The 17180-nt window shown below is 52.4% G+C and overlaps 2 protein-coding genes across 2 annotated transcripts in view; both read left to right on the top strand.

Annotated features, from left to right (window-relative positions):
• The window catches only part of Timp2 (TIMP metallopeptidase inhibitor 2), a 50951-nt gene that overhangs the window by 11979 nt on the left and 21792 nt on the right, over nucleotides 1-17180 (top strand). The window lies entirely within an intron of this gene.
• Cep295nl (CEP295 N-terminal like) lies at nucleotides 8718-10578 on the top strand. Its single transcript, XM_005350812.3, has one exon. It carries the CDS (start codon nucleotides 8764-8766, stop codon nucleotides 10393-10395), a length of 1632 nt encoding a protein of 543 aa, XP_005350869.1. The 5' UTR covers nucleotides 8718-8763; the 3' UTR covers nucleotides 10396-10578.

The following is a 17180-nucleotide window of genomic DNA, read 5'->3' as shown; positions in this document are numbered from 1 at the left end:
CCAGGATGGAGTGAGCCTATAGAGCAAAGGATGGGGAGCCAGGATGGAGTGAGCCTATAGAGCAAAGGATGGGGAACAAGGAGCCGTAGGCAACAGATGAAGGTCCACGCCCGAGCAGAGAAAGAATGCTCCCTTCTTCTGGGCCCTCAAGCTTGCTCCGGGTAGCCCAGGAAGCCTGGTTCAAAGCTAATTGTGTCCAGAAATGGCTCTAGATTAACCAGCTTGCTGGGTGTCCCTTAGTTCATTGTCTAGCTGGGTATCCCTTAGCTCGGTCAAGTTGTCATAGAAAATAAACCATCACCAGGGTGTGAGAAAAGGGACCAGAAAAACAGGCGGCTTTGGTGGAGAAAGTCCCACTGCGGTCAGTGGCCCCTCCCAGAGCTCATCCAACCCAGTCAAAGTCCTGGGTTCCAGGATCAGCTGTCCTGATCTTATGCTCTCCGAGAGCCCCACACCTCAGCTCACTTTTCCTCCATAGAGGAAATGCTTGACTCCTTATCAAAGCCACACTCCGCAAACTTAACCACAGTCCAGTGGTCCCATTTTTAGGGGATGTTCCAGCCCTAGAAACATAGTCAAGCATGTCAGACTTTGAGTTCTGTAGGGTTATGAGTGACAAAGGGGGCGGAGTTAAGATTCTTCCTTCACCTGCCTCAGAGTCCCCAGAGCTGTTAGGAAGTAACCCATAAGCCCTCTGACCAAGTCCAGCCAGCTGCTGTCTCTGTGGAAGAAGGTGTGGGAAGAAGTTGTCCTTGAGACCTTGAAGTCTGTCATCTTAGTGTTCCGACAGCTAGGGTGGAGGGAGAGATCGTGATGTTGTCAGCTGGGGGAGGGAGGGTGCCCTCCATGCCGCTGTGGCTGTGATCTGAGAGTTTCTGTATGGCATGGCCTCTGTGTGTCAAAACCTCTTCAAACAGGCACCTCCAGAAAGCTCACGACCCCTGCCGCTTTAGACAACTCTGTGATTGCTTTTCTCCCCTGAACCTTCATCCTCTCACTGCTCTGTCTCTATCCTTGACCTCACCCCTGCGGATGATGTCACAGCACAACAGCTCTGCTGTCCCCATGGCAACAGCCTCCCATAGTTAACCAGCCAGGGCAGATACTGGGCTGCTGAAAGAGCTGGGGAGTGGTGATTCCAGCTAACCTGGGTCAGTGACCCCTGAGACCCCACGTGGACCACCTTAAGACAAGATTGTAAGAGTGTGATATCTGCCCCTTCTCCTCTGGGAGGGGGGTTCTTGGCCCCATGCCCAGGCCAAGTTCTGTAAGGATGACTAGGTGCAGAGAGTAGGGGCTGCAGCCTGGGGAGACTCTAGCTGCCTTGAGGAGTGGGAGGGACATCATGGCAGAGCAAGAGTGGCAGCTGGTGTGGGCGCCCCTGACCTGGCTAGGGACTTGGAAAGCAGGCGGTGAGCACCACCCCTATATTTAGTAAGGTGCCAACTGTAAGTGCCCCTCTTGATTGGTGGATGCCCAAACTCTGAGGTCAGAGGTCAGCTTTGCAACAAGGTATATCTTTGGAAATATGAGCTTGTCCTTCACCCCCTTAGCTGGCTGCCCAACTTTCTTAACCTGGTAGAGCCCACCCGGTCCCAGTGGGGCTTGAGGAGATGGTAAAATGTTGATATGTAGCCACACCCCTAGGATTTGGAGAAAAACCTGCTATGATCTTAGGCAGGGCTTATGTTTCACCAGGCCCTCGCCTAGCGGAGTTGGTGGCTCTGCTACTCCACCCAGCCCAGCAACTTTAGGGACGACCCCTCTAGACCTTAGCTAGGTGAGGAAGTGCCAGAAACGGGGTACGGGACAACACACTCTGAGGCATAGAAGCTAGAACTCAGAGAAATAGGGTTAAAAACATTTCTGATGTTTATTTCACCTGGGCTTGGCTTGGATGCCTCCAGCGATGGTTGTCTCACTGCTTACCCAATGATTTCAAGACAGCCCTTTGGAACGTGTTTCCTTTTGCCCGACCAGCCCTTGCCTCCCTGTAATGTGTCCTCCTCGGTGGTCTGGCTTGGTCATCTGGAGACACACACGGTAAGTACCACCCTATCCCTACATGACTGGCAGTGCATCTGGGTGGTCCTCACAGTGATGGGAGAGGCTGCCATCACACACTTCACAGATGAGGGACTGAGGCAACAGCATTCAGATCCTTTCCTGGGCACATAGCATGCCACCCAGACTCTTCCATGCTCCTCAGGCCTGCGGAGGCCTCTGGCTTTCGTCATTGAGTTCCTTGTTGGTGTCCCCTTCTTCCATCCTGCTTTCCTCCTAATCCAGAACCTTCTGGGAGAAAGTTATCCACGTCTGGTTCTTCCTTGCTCTTCCAAAACTTCGTCCAGCTGTTCTTTCTCAGCTCTTGTTTTACTGTGTAGCCCTGGCTGTCCTGGAGCTCACTCTGTAGACCAGGCTGGCCATCCTCCTGTGTCTGCCTCCCGAGTGCTGGGATTAAAGGCGTGTGCCACGAGACCTGGCTCACACTGTGCTTTTGATTTGTTTGTTGGGTTTTGTACGTGCCAGAGGCTCATATCAGCTGTCTTCCCTGCTTTCTCTCTACCATATACTCTGAGACAGGGTCTCTCACTGAACCTGGAGCTCACCAGTTTGGATACCAGTTTTCACACTGGCTGACCTGTGAGCTCCAGAGGATCTACCTACCGGTCTCTGCCTCCCCTACACTGGTTGCAGGCATGAGCTGCCGTGCCCAGCTACTTTACATGGGTGCCAGAGACCCACACTCAGGTCTTCATGTTGAGACAGCAAGAGCTTTACTGACTGAGTCATCTCCTCGGTCCCTCTTGTGCCTCTAATTAATTATCTTGTGACCTTGTCACTCGTCCGTTCATTGATACGCCTCATTCCTTAAAGTCATAGACCCACGTCTGTCCATTAGTTTCCTGTACCTTGACCATTGTCTTCATCTTAAATGTTGGCTAAGCTCCCTTAGGTCCAGGTACCATTCTCAATGGCACAGACCATCTCTTCTGCTGCTGAGGCATCCTGGCTGTGCAGACAGGGTGCAACAGTACTATGACCACAATGTCCCTCTGTCCCTCTGTGTCCAAGGCTGTCCAGGGCTGTCTAGGCTGTCCAGAACAGGCTAGATTCTTTTCTGGCTGCAGGTAGAAACCATACTGGTGCTTTGGGCATCTATGTGGCTCCCAGCCACAGGCAGTTCTTTGGTCTCCCAAGCCTCCACACTGATCGCTGAATTTGGTGTGATTTGGATGTATTTTTCTTCCATTTTGTCATGTCAGATTTGGCACAACAGGTATAAACTCTGTTGAAAAATACTGTGATCTGGGCCTGGTGGCACAAGGCCTATAATCTTAGCCCTGGAAAGGCTGAGGTAGGAGGGTCTCAAGTTATAGACTAGTCTAGAGTGAGACCCAATTTCAACAGAGCCACGCAAGAACCGTCTGAGATGGAGCCTGGCAGCTGATTTTCTTACTTGTGGGTCATCACCACCCCATGAGTGTTGTGTTTTAGGATGTGTGAGTTTAGAGTCAAAAGCTTGGGTCCCTGACACCAGCTAGGGCCACGGGTCCCTGTACTCCTCTTTGCTTTTATGTCAGATTCAATTGCTAGATATTTATTCTTGTGGTGCCAGGCTTCTGTAAAAGAGGTGGGGTGGGGGCACCTGGAGAGATGACTCTGCAATTGGGAACACTGACTGCTCTTCTAGAGGACCCAGGCTCAACTCCTAACACCTACATGGCAGCTCACAACTGTCTGTAACTCAAGTTCCAGGGAATTCGACACCTTCATACAGACACGCTTGCAGGCAAAGCACCAATGCACATAAAATAAAATTAAAAGAAAAAAGAGGTAAGAGGAAAGTCATAGCTAGCATTGAGGGTGCTACAGCCACACAATATTAACTTACTAAACCCACTTTTTGTTTGGTGTCACTTAATTTAAGATAACCCTGTTCTGTGTATCTTAAGAGCCCTGGGGTGTCCCCCATGTTGTCCCAAAGAACCAAAGAAAACACAGAGTGTTGCTTTGTTGTGCTGTGTGTGCTGTGTGCCAGTCGCTCTCATGCGATATGGCAGTGTCAGACTGCATGCATGAGATTGCGAAGCTGAGCTGTGTAGAGATGTTCCCGCTAGCGCATGTTACTCATCTATAACAGTCTCTATGTTCCAAAAATGCTGATGTCTGAGTCCTGAGTGTGCAGATTGTTGAGAGCTACTATTGTGGGGTGTCCCAGGCAAGGGAGTTGCAGGAGTCTGGAGATACAGGTGGAGAATGTGGGGGTGGGCACGTCTATCTCATGAAGAACCATGAGTGCAGGCAGAGAGGTGGATGGGAGATAGGAAGGCTTGCAAGAAGTCCTAGGGGCTCACCTGCTGTTGGGCGAGGGAGAGAGCCAGCTGTTGAAAGGCAACAGGTGGAATATCTGGCGAACTCAGAGGCACCACTGTGTCCCACGGAAACACCCAGAAAACACACAAGCTCCTCTCAGGCCTCAGCAGAAGCCAGGAAACCAAACTCAGACCAGAGCTGAAACTCCCAGCTCTGATTCTTGCTCCTGCAGGTTAGGAGTCTGGATCAGGGTCTGTCTGCTGAGATCTGAGACCTTGGTGCCTGCTGGGTAGGGGCTGGCTGGCCTTAGGCAAGCTACTCAACCTCTCTGAGTCTCAGCTACCCCATGCCCATGATGCATCTCCAGACAGACGAGGGGATATGTGTGAGGCCTGGGAGTGACGAAAAGTTGTCCTGCTCTACAACCAGCTGGCTTTGTGGTTACTGTGGTTACCCAGTTGACCCCACTTGGCCCTGCCTCCCCAAGTATCACCTGGCCTGGCTAAGCATCTCTAAAAGGGCACACGCTTCCAGGGTCACCTTGGCATCCCTAGAAGGCGGTAGCTCTTGGCTGTTGTTGACCTGTGTCGGCTACAATGGATGGGTTTATCCTTGTGACCACTGTGTACCCAGCAATAGGAAAGTGCTGCAGCTTTGTCAGGAAAAAACCCAGAACGTAGAAGGCCTGGTGGCCACTATTTAGCTGTATTACTCATCTCATGGATGTGGAGGCAGCAGACCTGGGCATCCACATGGTGTGGGCACTGTGATAATTCTCCTGCATAGTGAGACAGAACCTACACAGGTCAGCTGCCGGACCCCATATCCTGCTGCTGGGACCCTGCCTGGCTGGTGTGAGCCCATCTTATGGTTCCTTGTGTGGCTTCTGATTATGTTACTTTGGTTCCTGGTTTCACTGTGGCAGGCATGGGGCATTCCTCTACCCAACTGCTCAAAGGCATTGGGTTCTCTTCAAGCAGCCTGGTGCTGACCCCACTTGGCTTAGGTGTGTGCTGGTGGTGGCTGTGGATGACACTGGGGACTTGCTGATGAGAACAACAGGTGACCAGGTGCTTCCCCATGGCCCTCTCAGGCTCAGCAAGGACCCTCCAGGAATCCAAGGGGAGCCCTGTCCTCTGGTAACATTATAGGATGGGAAAGGGGCCCAGGAAAGATCATAGAACATAAACATTATAGGATGGGAAAGGGGCCCAGGAACATAAACATTATAGGATGGGAAAGGGGCCCAGGAAAGATCATAGAAAGGCACTGGGGATGTGGTTGGCTGTTGTCATGGGGACATAGATTCCTGAACTGTAGAGCTAGCTATAATTTTTCAAAGCTTATCCCAAAGATTTCTTCATTAGGATGAGAGTCACTGACTGGGCTGGGGGCACCTCTGGTTGGCAGAGACATGGCAGGTCTTGGTGGTTGTCGCCTGTTAAAAAGGACTAAGTGACTCCAGGCTCAGAAACAGACGTCATGCCTTATGTGGGCCTGGTGTCATCAGAAAAATAGTTCCAGCGACAAAGACCCTCCCCACCCCTCTCAACACCCCTGTGGCTGTGCCCGGTGGGTAAAGCTTGGGTTTGGGTATGAGACGCCCATCTACACCCAGCTGCTCTGGGATCTGAGTCATTCAGCCTCTCTGAGCTTCCGTTTCTCCTAGCTAAAGACTTAGCTGTGATAATTCCAGGTTACCCAACAGACCTAGAGAAACAGAGAAACTGCCAGACTGTTGACAACATGCCTTGCCCCATTTTACACACCCACCACCAGGGTGCAGGGTTCCAGTTTCCCTGGCTCCTGATCGTAGCCATCCTTGAGGGCAGGAAGCAGTAACAGCCTGCTTTTCTCTGGTGCCTGTGGCTCTTGGCCATCTTTTGATGCGCTGTCTTAGTGGTGCATCTGTCCTCTTGGGGGAAGTGCCTTTCTGTATCTCTCTCTTTCAGAAACATTGTTTTTAATTACATTGTGGCCTTGTGGCCGGTGGGGGGGGGAGTGGGGGAATGGGAGAGTGGGGGAATGGGGAAGAGGGGTAAAGTGGTGAAATGGACACGTGATCCATGGAGGCCAAAGGCGTTAGATCCTTGGAGCTAGAGTTCCTGACTCTTGTGAGCCACCCCAGCATGAGCGCGGGGAGCTAAACCCAAACCATCTCTGCAGCTCTACTTGTATCTTTTTAAGACATCATTTTTGTGTGTTTATGATGGGCACATGTGCATGCCTCCGTGCATATGCAGAGGTGAGAGGAGAACTTCTGGCGGTCGGTTCTCTCCCTCACGGGACCCTGGGGATTGAATCCAAGTTGTTGGACTTACGCAGCAAGCTCTCTTTCCTGCCGAGCCATCTTTCTGCAGCCACTTTTACAGTTAAGCTGTCTGCTTAGGGACTGGTCAAGTGTTGTGGACCGGAGTCTCTTCGTGGTTCTGTGTGTCTGGAAAACCTTGGCATCTGCAGAAGGTGTTTCGATCATGGCATCTCAAAGCATGCTGCTTTCCTTCTCATGACCTTCATCTATCAATTTCTTCTTTCACTACTTTGTTTTTCCTGTTTGATCTAAGAAATCTTTGCCTAAGCCAGGGCCACGAATACTTATACTTGTGTTCTTCTAAACATTTATAATCTTAGACCTGGCATTACATCTGTGCAGGATCGACTGTGAGTTAATTTTTGTATGTGATGTGAGGAAAGGGTCCCTGTCCTTGGAGTGTGGGCCCCCAGCTGCCAGAGAACCATTTCCACTTTGGCTCCTGAGCTGAGGGTCACGGCTTCTTCTCATTCTCTCCTTTTGGTCACCATGGTGGTCAGCAGACTGGTGGGTGTGGTATCAGCTGCTGGTTTAAGAAAGTGCTTCTCATTGCCTGGTCTGGAGCAAGGAGCTCTCACAAGGACATATATGTCTGTGTCAGTGATCATGTGACTGGCCATGACTGGCCAAAGGCCCTGTGGTCTACCCAGTCAGAAAGAGTCTGTTAGCCTCTTTCCAGCTAGATATTCTGGTTTCAGTGTTCCCCTTGCTCCCTGCCTCAGCTTCCCCATCTGTGAACTATGGATGATAATAGCTCTTTGCCTCCCAGGGCTACTAGACAAAAAAAAAGTGATCTATGTTATGTGTGGTGGTATATGCCTATAAGCTCAGCATGTGGGGAGTGGAGGAAGACTGGAAGATTACAAGTTCTAGGCCAGCCTGGACTATATAGGGAGATCCCTACCTCCAAAAAGGAAACCTGCATCATAGCTGCCCAGTGTTCAGAGGAGCTGGTTGCTGGTTGCTGTGACTGACATCAGCTTGAACTGGTCAGCCTGCTTCTATGGGGATGAAAAGAAAGGGCAGTCAGGGGCTCTTCTCCATGCAGACCATAGTGTCCAAGTGGCCACAGGACTCTGTCCCCTTGGGAAGCACAACTTCTCTAGAAAGGTCTGGCAAAGCATGGGCCTTTCCGATGCCACAGGTGCACACAATGGTCCTCAGATAACCTCAGGGTGGCAAGCCTGGTATCAGGATACAATGTAACATACTTTTCTCCTCTCTGTCTGGTTTGTATTAGATCCATGTAGCAAGCTAGCATTCCCCCACACACATGCCTGCATAATGTACCCCTCTTCTCAATGACATGCACATAGATAAATGTGCCTGCATCTCTGGTTTGTACTGGATCCAAGTAACAAGCATGCATGTACATGCACGCCCCTTCTTGCACACCCCTGCTCTTGGGCATAGAGGTGTGTAACACAGATGTATGAGCACACATCCTTAGACACAGGCCCCTGCACACACCCTGCCTGCAGCTCCTCCTTCTCCTGCCCCTTCATCTTCACCTACAGGCAGCTCTCTCACAACAGGCTAGGCTCCATGGCCATAGTGCCCACCCATCCTTCCTAGGTCTGTCCTCACCTGCCCCATTTTTGCAACCCTCCCCCAACACCTGAGTCCTAACTTTGCCTCCTGGGGTGGAGGGCTCTCAGGCTAGGGGCTGCTGTCACTTTTTTTGTCAGGAGGCCACCCTGTGCCTTTTAGGATGTTTAGTGACGTCCCTGGCTTGTCCCCAGCCAAATTGGTAGCGCTTTCTGCCTCCGGTTGTGATGACCAAAACTTATGTCTGAACACCGCAGATGGCATCTGCAGTCACACTCTTAGGAAACAGATGCCCCCACAGGCTCTTATCCAGAGTGTTCAGGCTAGACCGGGTGCTAGTGGGCAGGGGCAGAGGAGAGATCTGCTGGGCGTGTTTTCGAGTGTATCCTGCATTGAGAATTCCTTGCACACTTGTCTCCAGGGTCTTGCACACTTTTCTCCAGCTGTCCAGAGCGGCCTGTGCCCTCCTGGCCTTATAGATTTGCTGTGACTCTCTCATCGTCTCTGCGGGTGCCCCGGACCCCTCAGCCTCTCCTCCTTGGCTACGGCCACCTTTGCCTGCAAGTGTGTCTGCAAAACTCACAGAAATGGAGAGAGAGGTGGAGCAAGCCGCCGAGCTGAGCTCCTCTTCTGATGAGGAAGCCTTAGTTTTGAAGCAGAAGCCTGAACTGACACAAGTCCCAGACAAGGGTGACGTCACTCTGCAGCAGTGGAAAACGCGGCAGCTGCAGCGCCTGGCTGAGGAGCTGAAGGCAGAGTGGCAGGAAGCCCGGCTGCAGCAGGTTAGAGACATGGAACGCCTCTATTTAGCCCGTCTGTTGGATGAAGCAACAGGACGGGCCACGGGAAACAACTTCAACTTGGACGAACACAGCCATAGAGGAACAGCAAAACACATGAGGGCTAAGGAGAGAAACAGAGCAGCATTTAGAGAGGAGAAGGGCCGCCGGGAAGAGCACCCCAGGCAACACCCTAAGTCCCGGAAAAAAGCAACACGCTCAGAGAGACGGGGTTCTACCAAAGTCCGGGTCCCAAACCCCTGTGAGAAGGGTAAAGGGAAGCGGGTACCTTCGAGTAAGAGCAATGGCGGCTACCAGCCCTTGGGCCCTCGGGTGAGCAGAGGGGCAGACTTGGTAAAGCTCAACCCACTCTTGACTGGGGCTGGGGAAACTGAGTGCGTGGAGGAAGTACCCCGGGAGGGGAGGCGGCTGATGAGAAGGGAGTCTTCACGCTTTGCTCAGAACGTGAATCACAACTCTACAGATGAGAGTCTGCAGGGCAAAACAGCTGACTTAGAAAAACCCTTGCTCCTCAGCTCCACCTTCAGACAGGAGACCACAACCCAGGGGTCGCCGTGCAGGTACACCGATAAGAATCAGTGGCACAAAGAGCTTGAGTCTGCCTTCGAAGAATTGTTTAACACCAATCAGAAGCTGAAGAAACATCTGAATTTGCACCTGGAACAGAAGTTCAAGATAGACCAGAATCCAGATGAGCAACAGAGCTGCTCAGAGTTTCAGGGCGAGAGCAGCGACATCCAGAGAGGGGAGAGTACAGAGGAGGCAGAAACGACTGCTGGGGAGGATGGGAGCCCGTCAGACACGGAGGCCCCTGAAATGTGTTCCAAGACCAATTTGAAACAGTTGCTAAATGAGGCCGAATACCCCAGGTACCAAACCACGGCAAAGCACCTATTAAGGCCTGAAAGCCTGACACCTGTTCCCGAGGCAGGAACATCTAGCGAACAAGATGACTCATTCTCAGAGAACCCAGAGTCAGGACGGGAGCCACCCAAGTTGGCCACAGCAGAGGAAGAAAGCTTTAAGCCTTACCTGCAGAAACAGGATGGCTCTATAGCAAGCTGGATGGCTTTGAGGCAAAAGCAGAAGGCAGAGTTGGAGCAGAGAAGGCAAAAGACATTGTTGGAGCTGTCAGAGCACCCCAACATGAGCTTGGAAATCCATTACAAGGCTGAGCTAGAGGAAGAACGCAGGGAACGCAGAAGGATGCGTTTGGCTCTCCTCAAGTCTTATTCCACTGGGGTCCCGGCCCCAGCCTCTGACAAAAACACTTCCCTGGACAATGGCCTTCTTGAAGAGGACAAACAGAGCCAGATGATCCATGACCTCCAGCAGCAGATTTTAGAGCAAAACAAGTTACACAAGCAGTTTTTGGATAAAGCCAGGAAACGCTTGCAAGAGTTTCAAAAAACATTTTAAAGGCAGACCCACCCGAGATAAATACATCCCTGATGGCCGCTTTGCCTGCACCATGCCTGTATCTCTTAAGTCTGTTTATTCACCATCTTGGCAAACTCCTTCCCACAGAAGCAGAATCCCTGTGGGGTCCAGAGAGAGAGTCTATCCCACGTTCTGCAGATGGAGTCTGTTTTTATGGGCTGTGTGTACTTAATGGAAACCCCAGGTAGAATCTGCTCTTGAGATGTTTTAGCCAAACCCTGGGCTTTTAGGGGCATTCAGGGTCAGTAGGGCACAGTTTCAAAAGATACATCATAGCTTGCTTGGCCTCTGGCTGAGACAGTGTCAGAGCCATTAGCTAAACCTCTCTCCTTTAGAAGGCAGCTGAACACCAAAAGACAAAGCCAACATTGTTTCACAATGTATGCATTCTTAGAACCTTTATGGGTGGGGGGAGCAGGCAAATCCCCGCCCAGCTGGGTGACAGTCACCCAGTGATGATGGGGCCAATGCTGATGGGTGGGGGTGGGAGAGAAGACCTGGGTGTTAAGTTTACTGCTCTTAGCTTTTCAAAATGAACGAGCAGCCACCTGGCTGTGGGAAGCACATGTTGGATAGATTGGGGATCATTCTGAACCAGCAGCCACCTGGCTGTGGGGAGCTCATACAAGGTAGGCAGTAACCAACATACTTTTCTCTGCAGAGCCGAGAGGGTGAAAGCGCTTGCTCTGCCAATCAGCCTCTGTCCACTGCTGGGCTCTTTCTGCAGCCCCAAAGCTGCTGTGGAAGGGCTAGGCTTAGAGCAGCATAAAGTAGGGTGTGGTGCATGAGACCCTAGGTTCAATCCCCAACACTGCAGTTGAAGCATTGGTGGGAGTGGGGTCTGCCTTAGAGCACGTAGTCATGAGTGGGCATGGCAAGTACAATGAGATTTGATTGGCTAAGACAGTGGCTGCTGACTGTGGCTCTTTGTTAGTTTCTGGAGCTTTTCTCATTTCTTCCCTTCCTCCTCCCATCTTTCTTTCATGGCCGTTTTCCAGATACCTTGATTGATCATATTTGATCATGACTCATTAGAAATATTGGTCCATAAAGGGCTATATTTATCTCCTAAGTGTTTGGTAGATAATATAATGAACAACGTTAAGTATGTCAGCCAAACCCACAACCTGGGTGGGAGGGGGAGCTAAAAGCAGGCCCTCTGCCATGTATTGATTACCTTTCCTAATCTCTCATGTCTTAGACATGCACCTGCTGAGCCCTTCAACATACACATGTGTGTTGAACACAGTCGGTCATGGGTGCTTTTCCTGGGGATTGAGGTTCCTCTTCCCTGCTGTGGTCTAGCTCTTGATGTCCAGCCACAAGTCCAGAACCTCTGCTTGCTCATCCTCCTCATGGCAGGATCATCTCGTGAGCTGTCCAAGCCTGTCTTCCAGGATCCCAGCTTCGTCTGTGCCCCTTTCTGGAAAGAGAGGCTGTGCTGCCAGCACCTTTGGATCAGGTCTGGTGCTGAGACGCGCTTTCAGAATCTAACCCCAGCCTTGGCACCAGCTCTTGTTTAAAACGCTTTTGGAAGCTGCAAATGAAAACGTGCAGCTGGGGCGTAGGTGGGAGGGCTCCGCTCACCACCCCTCTGCTTCCCGTTGGCGCCATCTCTCCTGAAAGAGATTCATCTGCTCTCCTGACACTTTTCACTTATACTGAGTACCAAACTCTGTCCCCGACCCTGTCCACAGCTCTGTCCCAGGAGGTAAGCCGTGGATGGCACATGAGGGCCATGTAACTTGTGGCTAGCAGAAAACACAAGCGATGAGTAGCCTTGTGTGGCGAGCATTGGCCAGGGGCCAGGCCTATAGCAAGATGTGAAACACTGGCCCTGTGTGCGGTTCTGAGCATCCTGAAACTGAGGCTTCCTCTGCCATGCTGCTCATTTGGCTGGACTCTCTCTCCCAGGGTTTGAGGTCTGCCTTTTGTTTCTCTGTCATCGTACTTTCTTCCCACATGGTGCCTGACCGTCAGTTGTTGCTCAGGGCTGTCTGGACACCCTGCAGCATCGCCTCTGTCCCAAAGAGTAGTGTGTGTGTTTGTGGCACCCCTTAGCTTAAAGCTGTGGTCACAACTGAACCTTACATTGCGTAACTGAGCCTCCCGACTTAGTTGGAAGCCACAGCCCAGTGAGCAGACGCATCTTCCCGGAGCCCACTGTTTTTGTTTCCATGTGCAAAGATGGTATTTGTGGCCCTCGTTCTGAGTAAGGAATCGCTCCTTCTTGGCTACACTGAGATAAAAGTAGGTGTAGGGATGGGCGTTGAGACACGGTGGACGGTGACTCATCTCTGCCCGGACAGTAACACCTACACTGTCCCTTGGTAGCAAGGATGAGAAGATACCCTGCCCTCTCCCCATGTCTTATAGAAGGCTAAAGAGGGGTGGGGAAGCCTTGGCCCGGGTCAGTGGTGTGGGTAGTGAGTCCAATCCCGAGGATCTCCTCACCCGAAGAATTTAACTTCCCAATGACTCCCTAAGGAGCTATCAGGGCTACTTCCCACCTCACCCTCGGAGGCTCGGGAGTCTACGTAGACCCCGTTGTTACTCTTTCACTCACATCAGGACGTCTGAGTGGCAACGCAAAGGAAGTCCTCAGGTGCAACCTGGAGTCTCCCAGCCCCCTCCACTCTTCTCACCCGTAAGCTTCCACAGGGAACTTGTGTCCTATAGACAGTGACAGGAATGAAGAGTCTGGTACCCAAGGGGCCAATGCTCTGACCTTCTCCAACCTTGACACTCTATCTCCTCCCCTCGTGCCCAACTTGCAGCCCTCTCTGTCACCAACTCCCTCATTCTTGACACAAGTATTCAAAGGGGGCCAATTTTGACTCCTGCTGGCACCGCTCAAATCCTTCCTGAAACATTAGTTCACATATGGCAGTTCTGACCAGGGGTGGAGAGGGCAGTATTCATACTCCAGGTCTACAAGCTGCCTGGTCCAGTCTCCAGCTGACTGAAATGCAGAGGAGGAGGCAGGACCACTGGAAGGTGTGTGTAGCTTCTGCCCAGAAGCAGGAGAACCCAGGCTCTCTCCCACATACCTCTGCAGAGCACTGTGCACCCCTGAGCTGCTCCCTGACTTTGTGTGTCTGTACTCACACGGGAAGGTGGGTGCAGGATCTTTATTCCTGCTAGGGACCACTTTTATCAGGATCCTGACCATCAAGCTACTTCTGCGTGTCTCTGCCCCATGCCTCTTCTCCAGTCTACATGGACTCAAGATACATCTGGGGCTGACCAAGTGGTGGACAGGCACCGTGTTTGCCCAGGAGGTTTGAAGGACAGCATCAATATCACTGTCCACAGGGGGGGCATGCCCAGAGTGTCCAACAGGTGAGAGATGGAGACACAGCCAGTCGGCTTCCCTGCCCTGCTCGCTACCACACTGGCTGAACCGTTCAGTCATGACCATGATGATGCTGTGGACGCACGATTGGTTCAGTCACCTGTCCCCACTGAACCCCATGCACAGGCAGCATCCAGGACTCCATACCTCTGAGAGGATGGGTTTCGGATAGGGGTGTGAAATTGGGAGTGGGGCAGGGACCTTCTCTAACCTGCAGTGTCCCTCCAGTAAGTAGGAAATGACAAGAGGTCAGTGCAGACCTCTGAGACCAGACAGGGTCCGGCTTTCAGCGAGTCACGAGAGGAGCCAGTCTGGGGAAGCAGCAGGTCCCGGGCCATATGCCTGGAGACTTGAGAGCTGTCCTGAAGGTCCTCCCATACACCATGGCGTGGTGGTGGTGGGGCTGTACCAATGAGGGGATGGGAAGTAGGAACCCACGTCCTGCTGTCCTCCCTTCAGACATGGTTTGTTGACTCTACCCAGAGCCCTAAGCGCTAGTGTCCCACTTGTGGGCAGGGCTTGTCAGTGCTAAGCGCTGAAGCAGAGGTCACAGGTCGCCTTAGATTTGCTCCTGGAAACGAGCGGATGAAGAAAGATGACCACTGGCCTCCACTGCAGCAGCAGCCGCCGCTGAATGGAAAAAAAGATCCTGATCCTCCCCTGCTGTCATGTCCCCCCAGCCCCTTCCTCAGGGCTGTGTGGAGATGGCTTACAGGGGTGGGCAGAATACCCCAGGGACCTCTCTAGGCTCTCTCTGCCTCCAGCCCTGCCAGGCTACTGCCCAGCTTACCCGGGTTTGGGATTTGCAGAGCTGAGCTTGGCTTCCTCGAGGCCCTTGGCTCCTTGGCGGAGAAACTGCCGAGCAGCAGCCTCCTCCACAAAGCCACACTGTTCTCAGCAAACCCTCCCAGGAGCGGGACGCATTTTTTTCAAATGATTCAGCAGCACGTGAATGGGAAGGGCCGCACTTAAGGCCCTGGCAAGAGATCTCACTGGCCCACAGCTGGAAAGGACGGGTGGCAGGGCGTGGCTTGGTCCCACCAGGCCTAGAGCCAAGGAGCCAGGGTCCTGGGGGGCACGGGGCAGCTGGAGGGCTGGGCCAAGAACGCTGCAGCCTCCTTCTGCGCATTCATATAGATGCGCCACCGCCCTCCCTGAGAAGAGCCAAAGCAATGGGCAGGATATGGAGATGGAAAGCTGGTCTCCATGGAGACGGGCATCTAGCGGACAGCCGCCCTCCTGTGCGTGCTAGCATGCTAGAATCTGAGCGGTGGGCAGGGAGCCTGCTGCTAGGCAGGCCTGGCATATTCCCAGGCACCAGTCCATCGGTGGTGTGGCCCAGAGCTGAATGCCCCACAGTCCTCTTGCCGTTCCCCTCTCTACCTCACCCTCCGCCACACCCATCTGCTCGCCTTGGCCTGAGTTATTAGAGATGAGTGGGTCTTGACCTCATCCTGAGTAGGCTCAGCCCTACCCGAAGGCTGGGGCCCTGCTTGGTTTCACACTCCCCCCCCCCGCCCTTCCCCCAAAGCCCAGTTGCTGCCTGTGAGGGGATCGATCACAGGATTTGGGAGTGCATGTGGGAGGGGCTGGCCTCAGCTGCTGATGCAGAGAAGCTGTGCCCAATCCTGGTCACCAGCACAAAACTGTTTTTAATTACTGAATGACAGCCCCTTTTTCCCTTTTAGGGAAATGGGAGAGAGGGGGTTTGGAGGTCTTTTTCACTAATGCCGAGTGGCTGGACATGGAGGGGACAAGGCAGGGCAGAGCTCAGTGGATGACCTCAACCATCTACAGAGGGCACCTTGAGGTGGCAGCCATGGGAAGGGTGACACCACAAAGCCAGAGACAGAAGGCAGAGCTGGAGTCCTTGTTACCTGAGGACTTGTGGGCACCAAACCTGTCTTTGATTCCTTGGGACACCTGGATGTTCACCCATACCTGTATCCCCGCATGCTGAGGTGCTAACCTATGCCTGTACCCCCCGCATTCTGAGGTTTGGCCTCAAGCCTGGGAGGCAGAGGTTTTAGTGCTCCAGGGCTAAGCCTCCATGTTGCTCACCATCCACCGTCCACAGCAGTTCCTCCAGCCAGTTCTAAGGAACAAGGGTCCCTCCAAGTCTTTCCTGCGCCCTCCACAGCCACACTCAGACTCCACTGCTCTTCAAGGACAGCATCCTGGACAGAGAAACCACCCGATGGCAGCTGTCCTAGGACAAGGCCAGGGACCATGTGGCTAATCTTCTGTCCCCATCTGAGGGTGTCGAATTGGGGCAGTGGGGGCACGCCTCATTCTCTGGACTGATTTTCCGGGTTAAAGATAAATTAATCCAGGTACAAAAGGCAAGCAGCCTTTGCTGGCCAGGCTGACCAGCTGCGGGTGCCATGCTGTCCACTATAAAGGGACAAAAAGACTGATCCCAAGCAGCAGCCACAGGGTCTAGTTATGGATGGAATGGGAACTCTGCTAGCTGAATTGGTGTAAATGACAAGGTGGTGGCACACTGTTTTCTGGGGAGCTTAACAAAGAGACCTTGCAGCTCCCCCACCTCCTGACAGACTGGAAAAAGACATCAGAGCCTCACAGGTTGGGTTTATTCTGGGAGAGAATGATGTATCTTTTATAATCCTCGAACTGACTGGTGTGTAACTCTACCGTGACAAAATGAAGCAGGGCAGATGACCTCGGGATGACATTTACAGCTAGACCTGAAGTTACTGCATGCACATCTAGGAGGTGGGGAAGGTCTTTCTGTGGGGGCTCCCCCACCTTGATGCTAGTAGCCTTAAAGCGTGTATCTCTGTCTTTGGTTGATCCCAATCTAGTTACAGTATCAGCGTGTTCCCAACCCTTGATTTGTGCTGGCAGAATCTTGGCAAAGGCTCCTGTTCCATCTCCTAGCTCCAGGAGGGAGAAACCACCCCCAAATTAAACTTCCATGTTTTCTGTAGGACCTTGCTGGCCCCAGGTCACTGCAGAACCCTGAAGGACAGGGTGGCCTGATTGTAACCCTCTGGTGATCCCGAGTCAATTTTTCCAGCCTCAGAAGATAGATGTTGATGGCTGTGGGTTCATTTCTGCTCACTGTGGCGAGCTCACAGATCAGAGAGGGCTCAAAGTGAATCCATCCATAGTATGTAAATATTCGCATGGCATGAGGGATTGTCCTGAGGCAGCTAGGACCGCAACATGTTAACAGAACCCAACAAGGAGGAATCTTGCAGGTGCTGGCAGCTCTCCTTCAGATTAGGACCCTTCTGTGGACAATGGGCATGGTGTGGTTTTAGATTCTCAGTGAACGTCTATGTGTTATCATGAACACCATAGAATTAAAAACTTGTTGACAAGCTGGATGTGGTGGCACACACCTTTAATCCCATCACTTGGGAGGCAGAAGCAGGTAGATCTC

The sequence above is a fragment of the Microtus ochrogaster genome, chromosome 7 (genome assembly GCF_000317375.1).
Source record: "Microtus ochrogaster isolate Prairie Vole_2 chromosome 7, MicOch1.0, whole genome shotgun sequence".
In the NCBI taxonomy this organism is placed as follows: Eukaryota; Metazoa; Chordata; class Mammalia; order Rodentia; family Cricetidae; genus Microtus; species Microtus ochrogaster.
The sequence above is the reverse complement of the archived record's forward strand: the minus strand, read 5'-3'. Positions and strand labels throughout refer to the sequence as shown.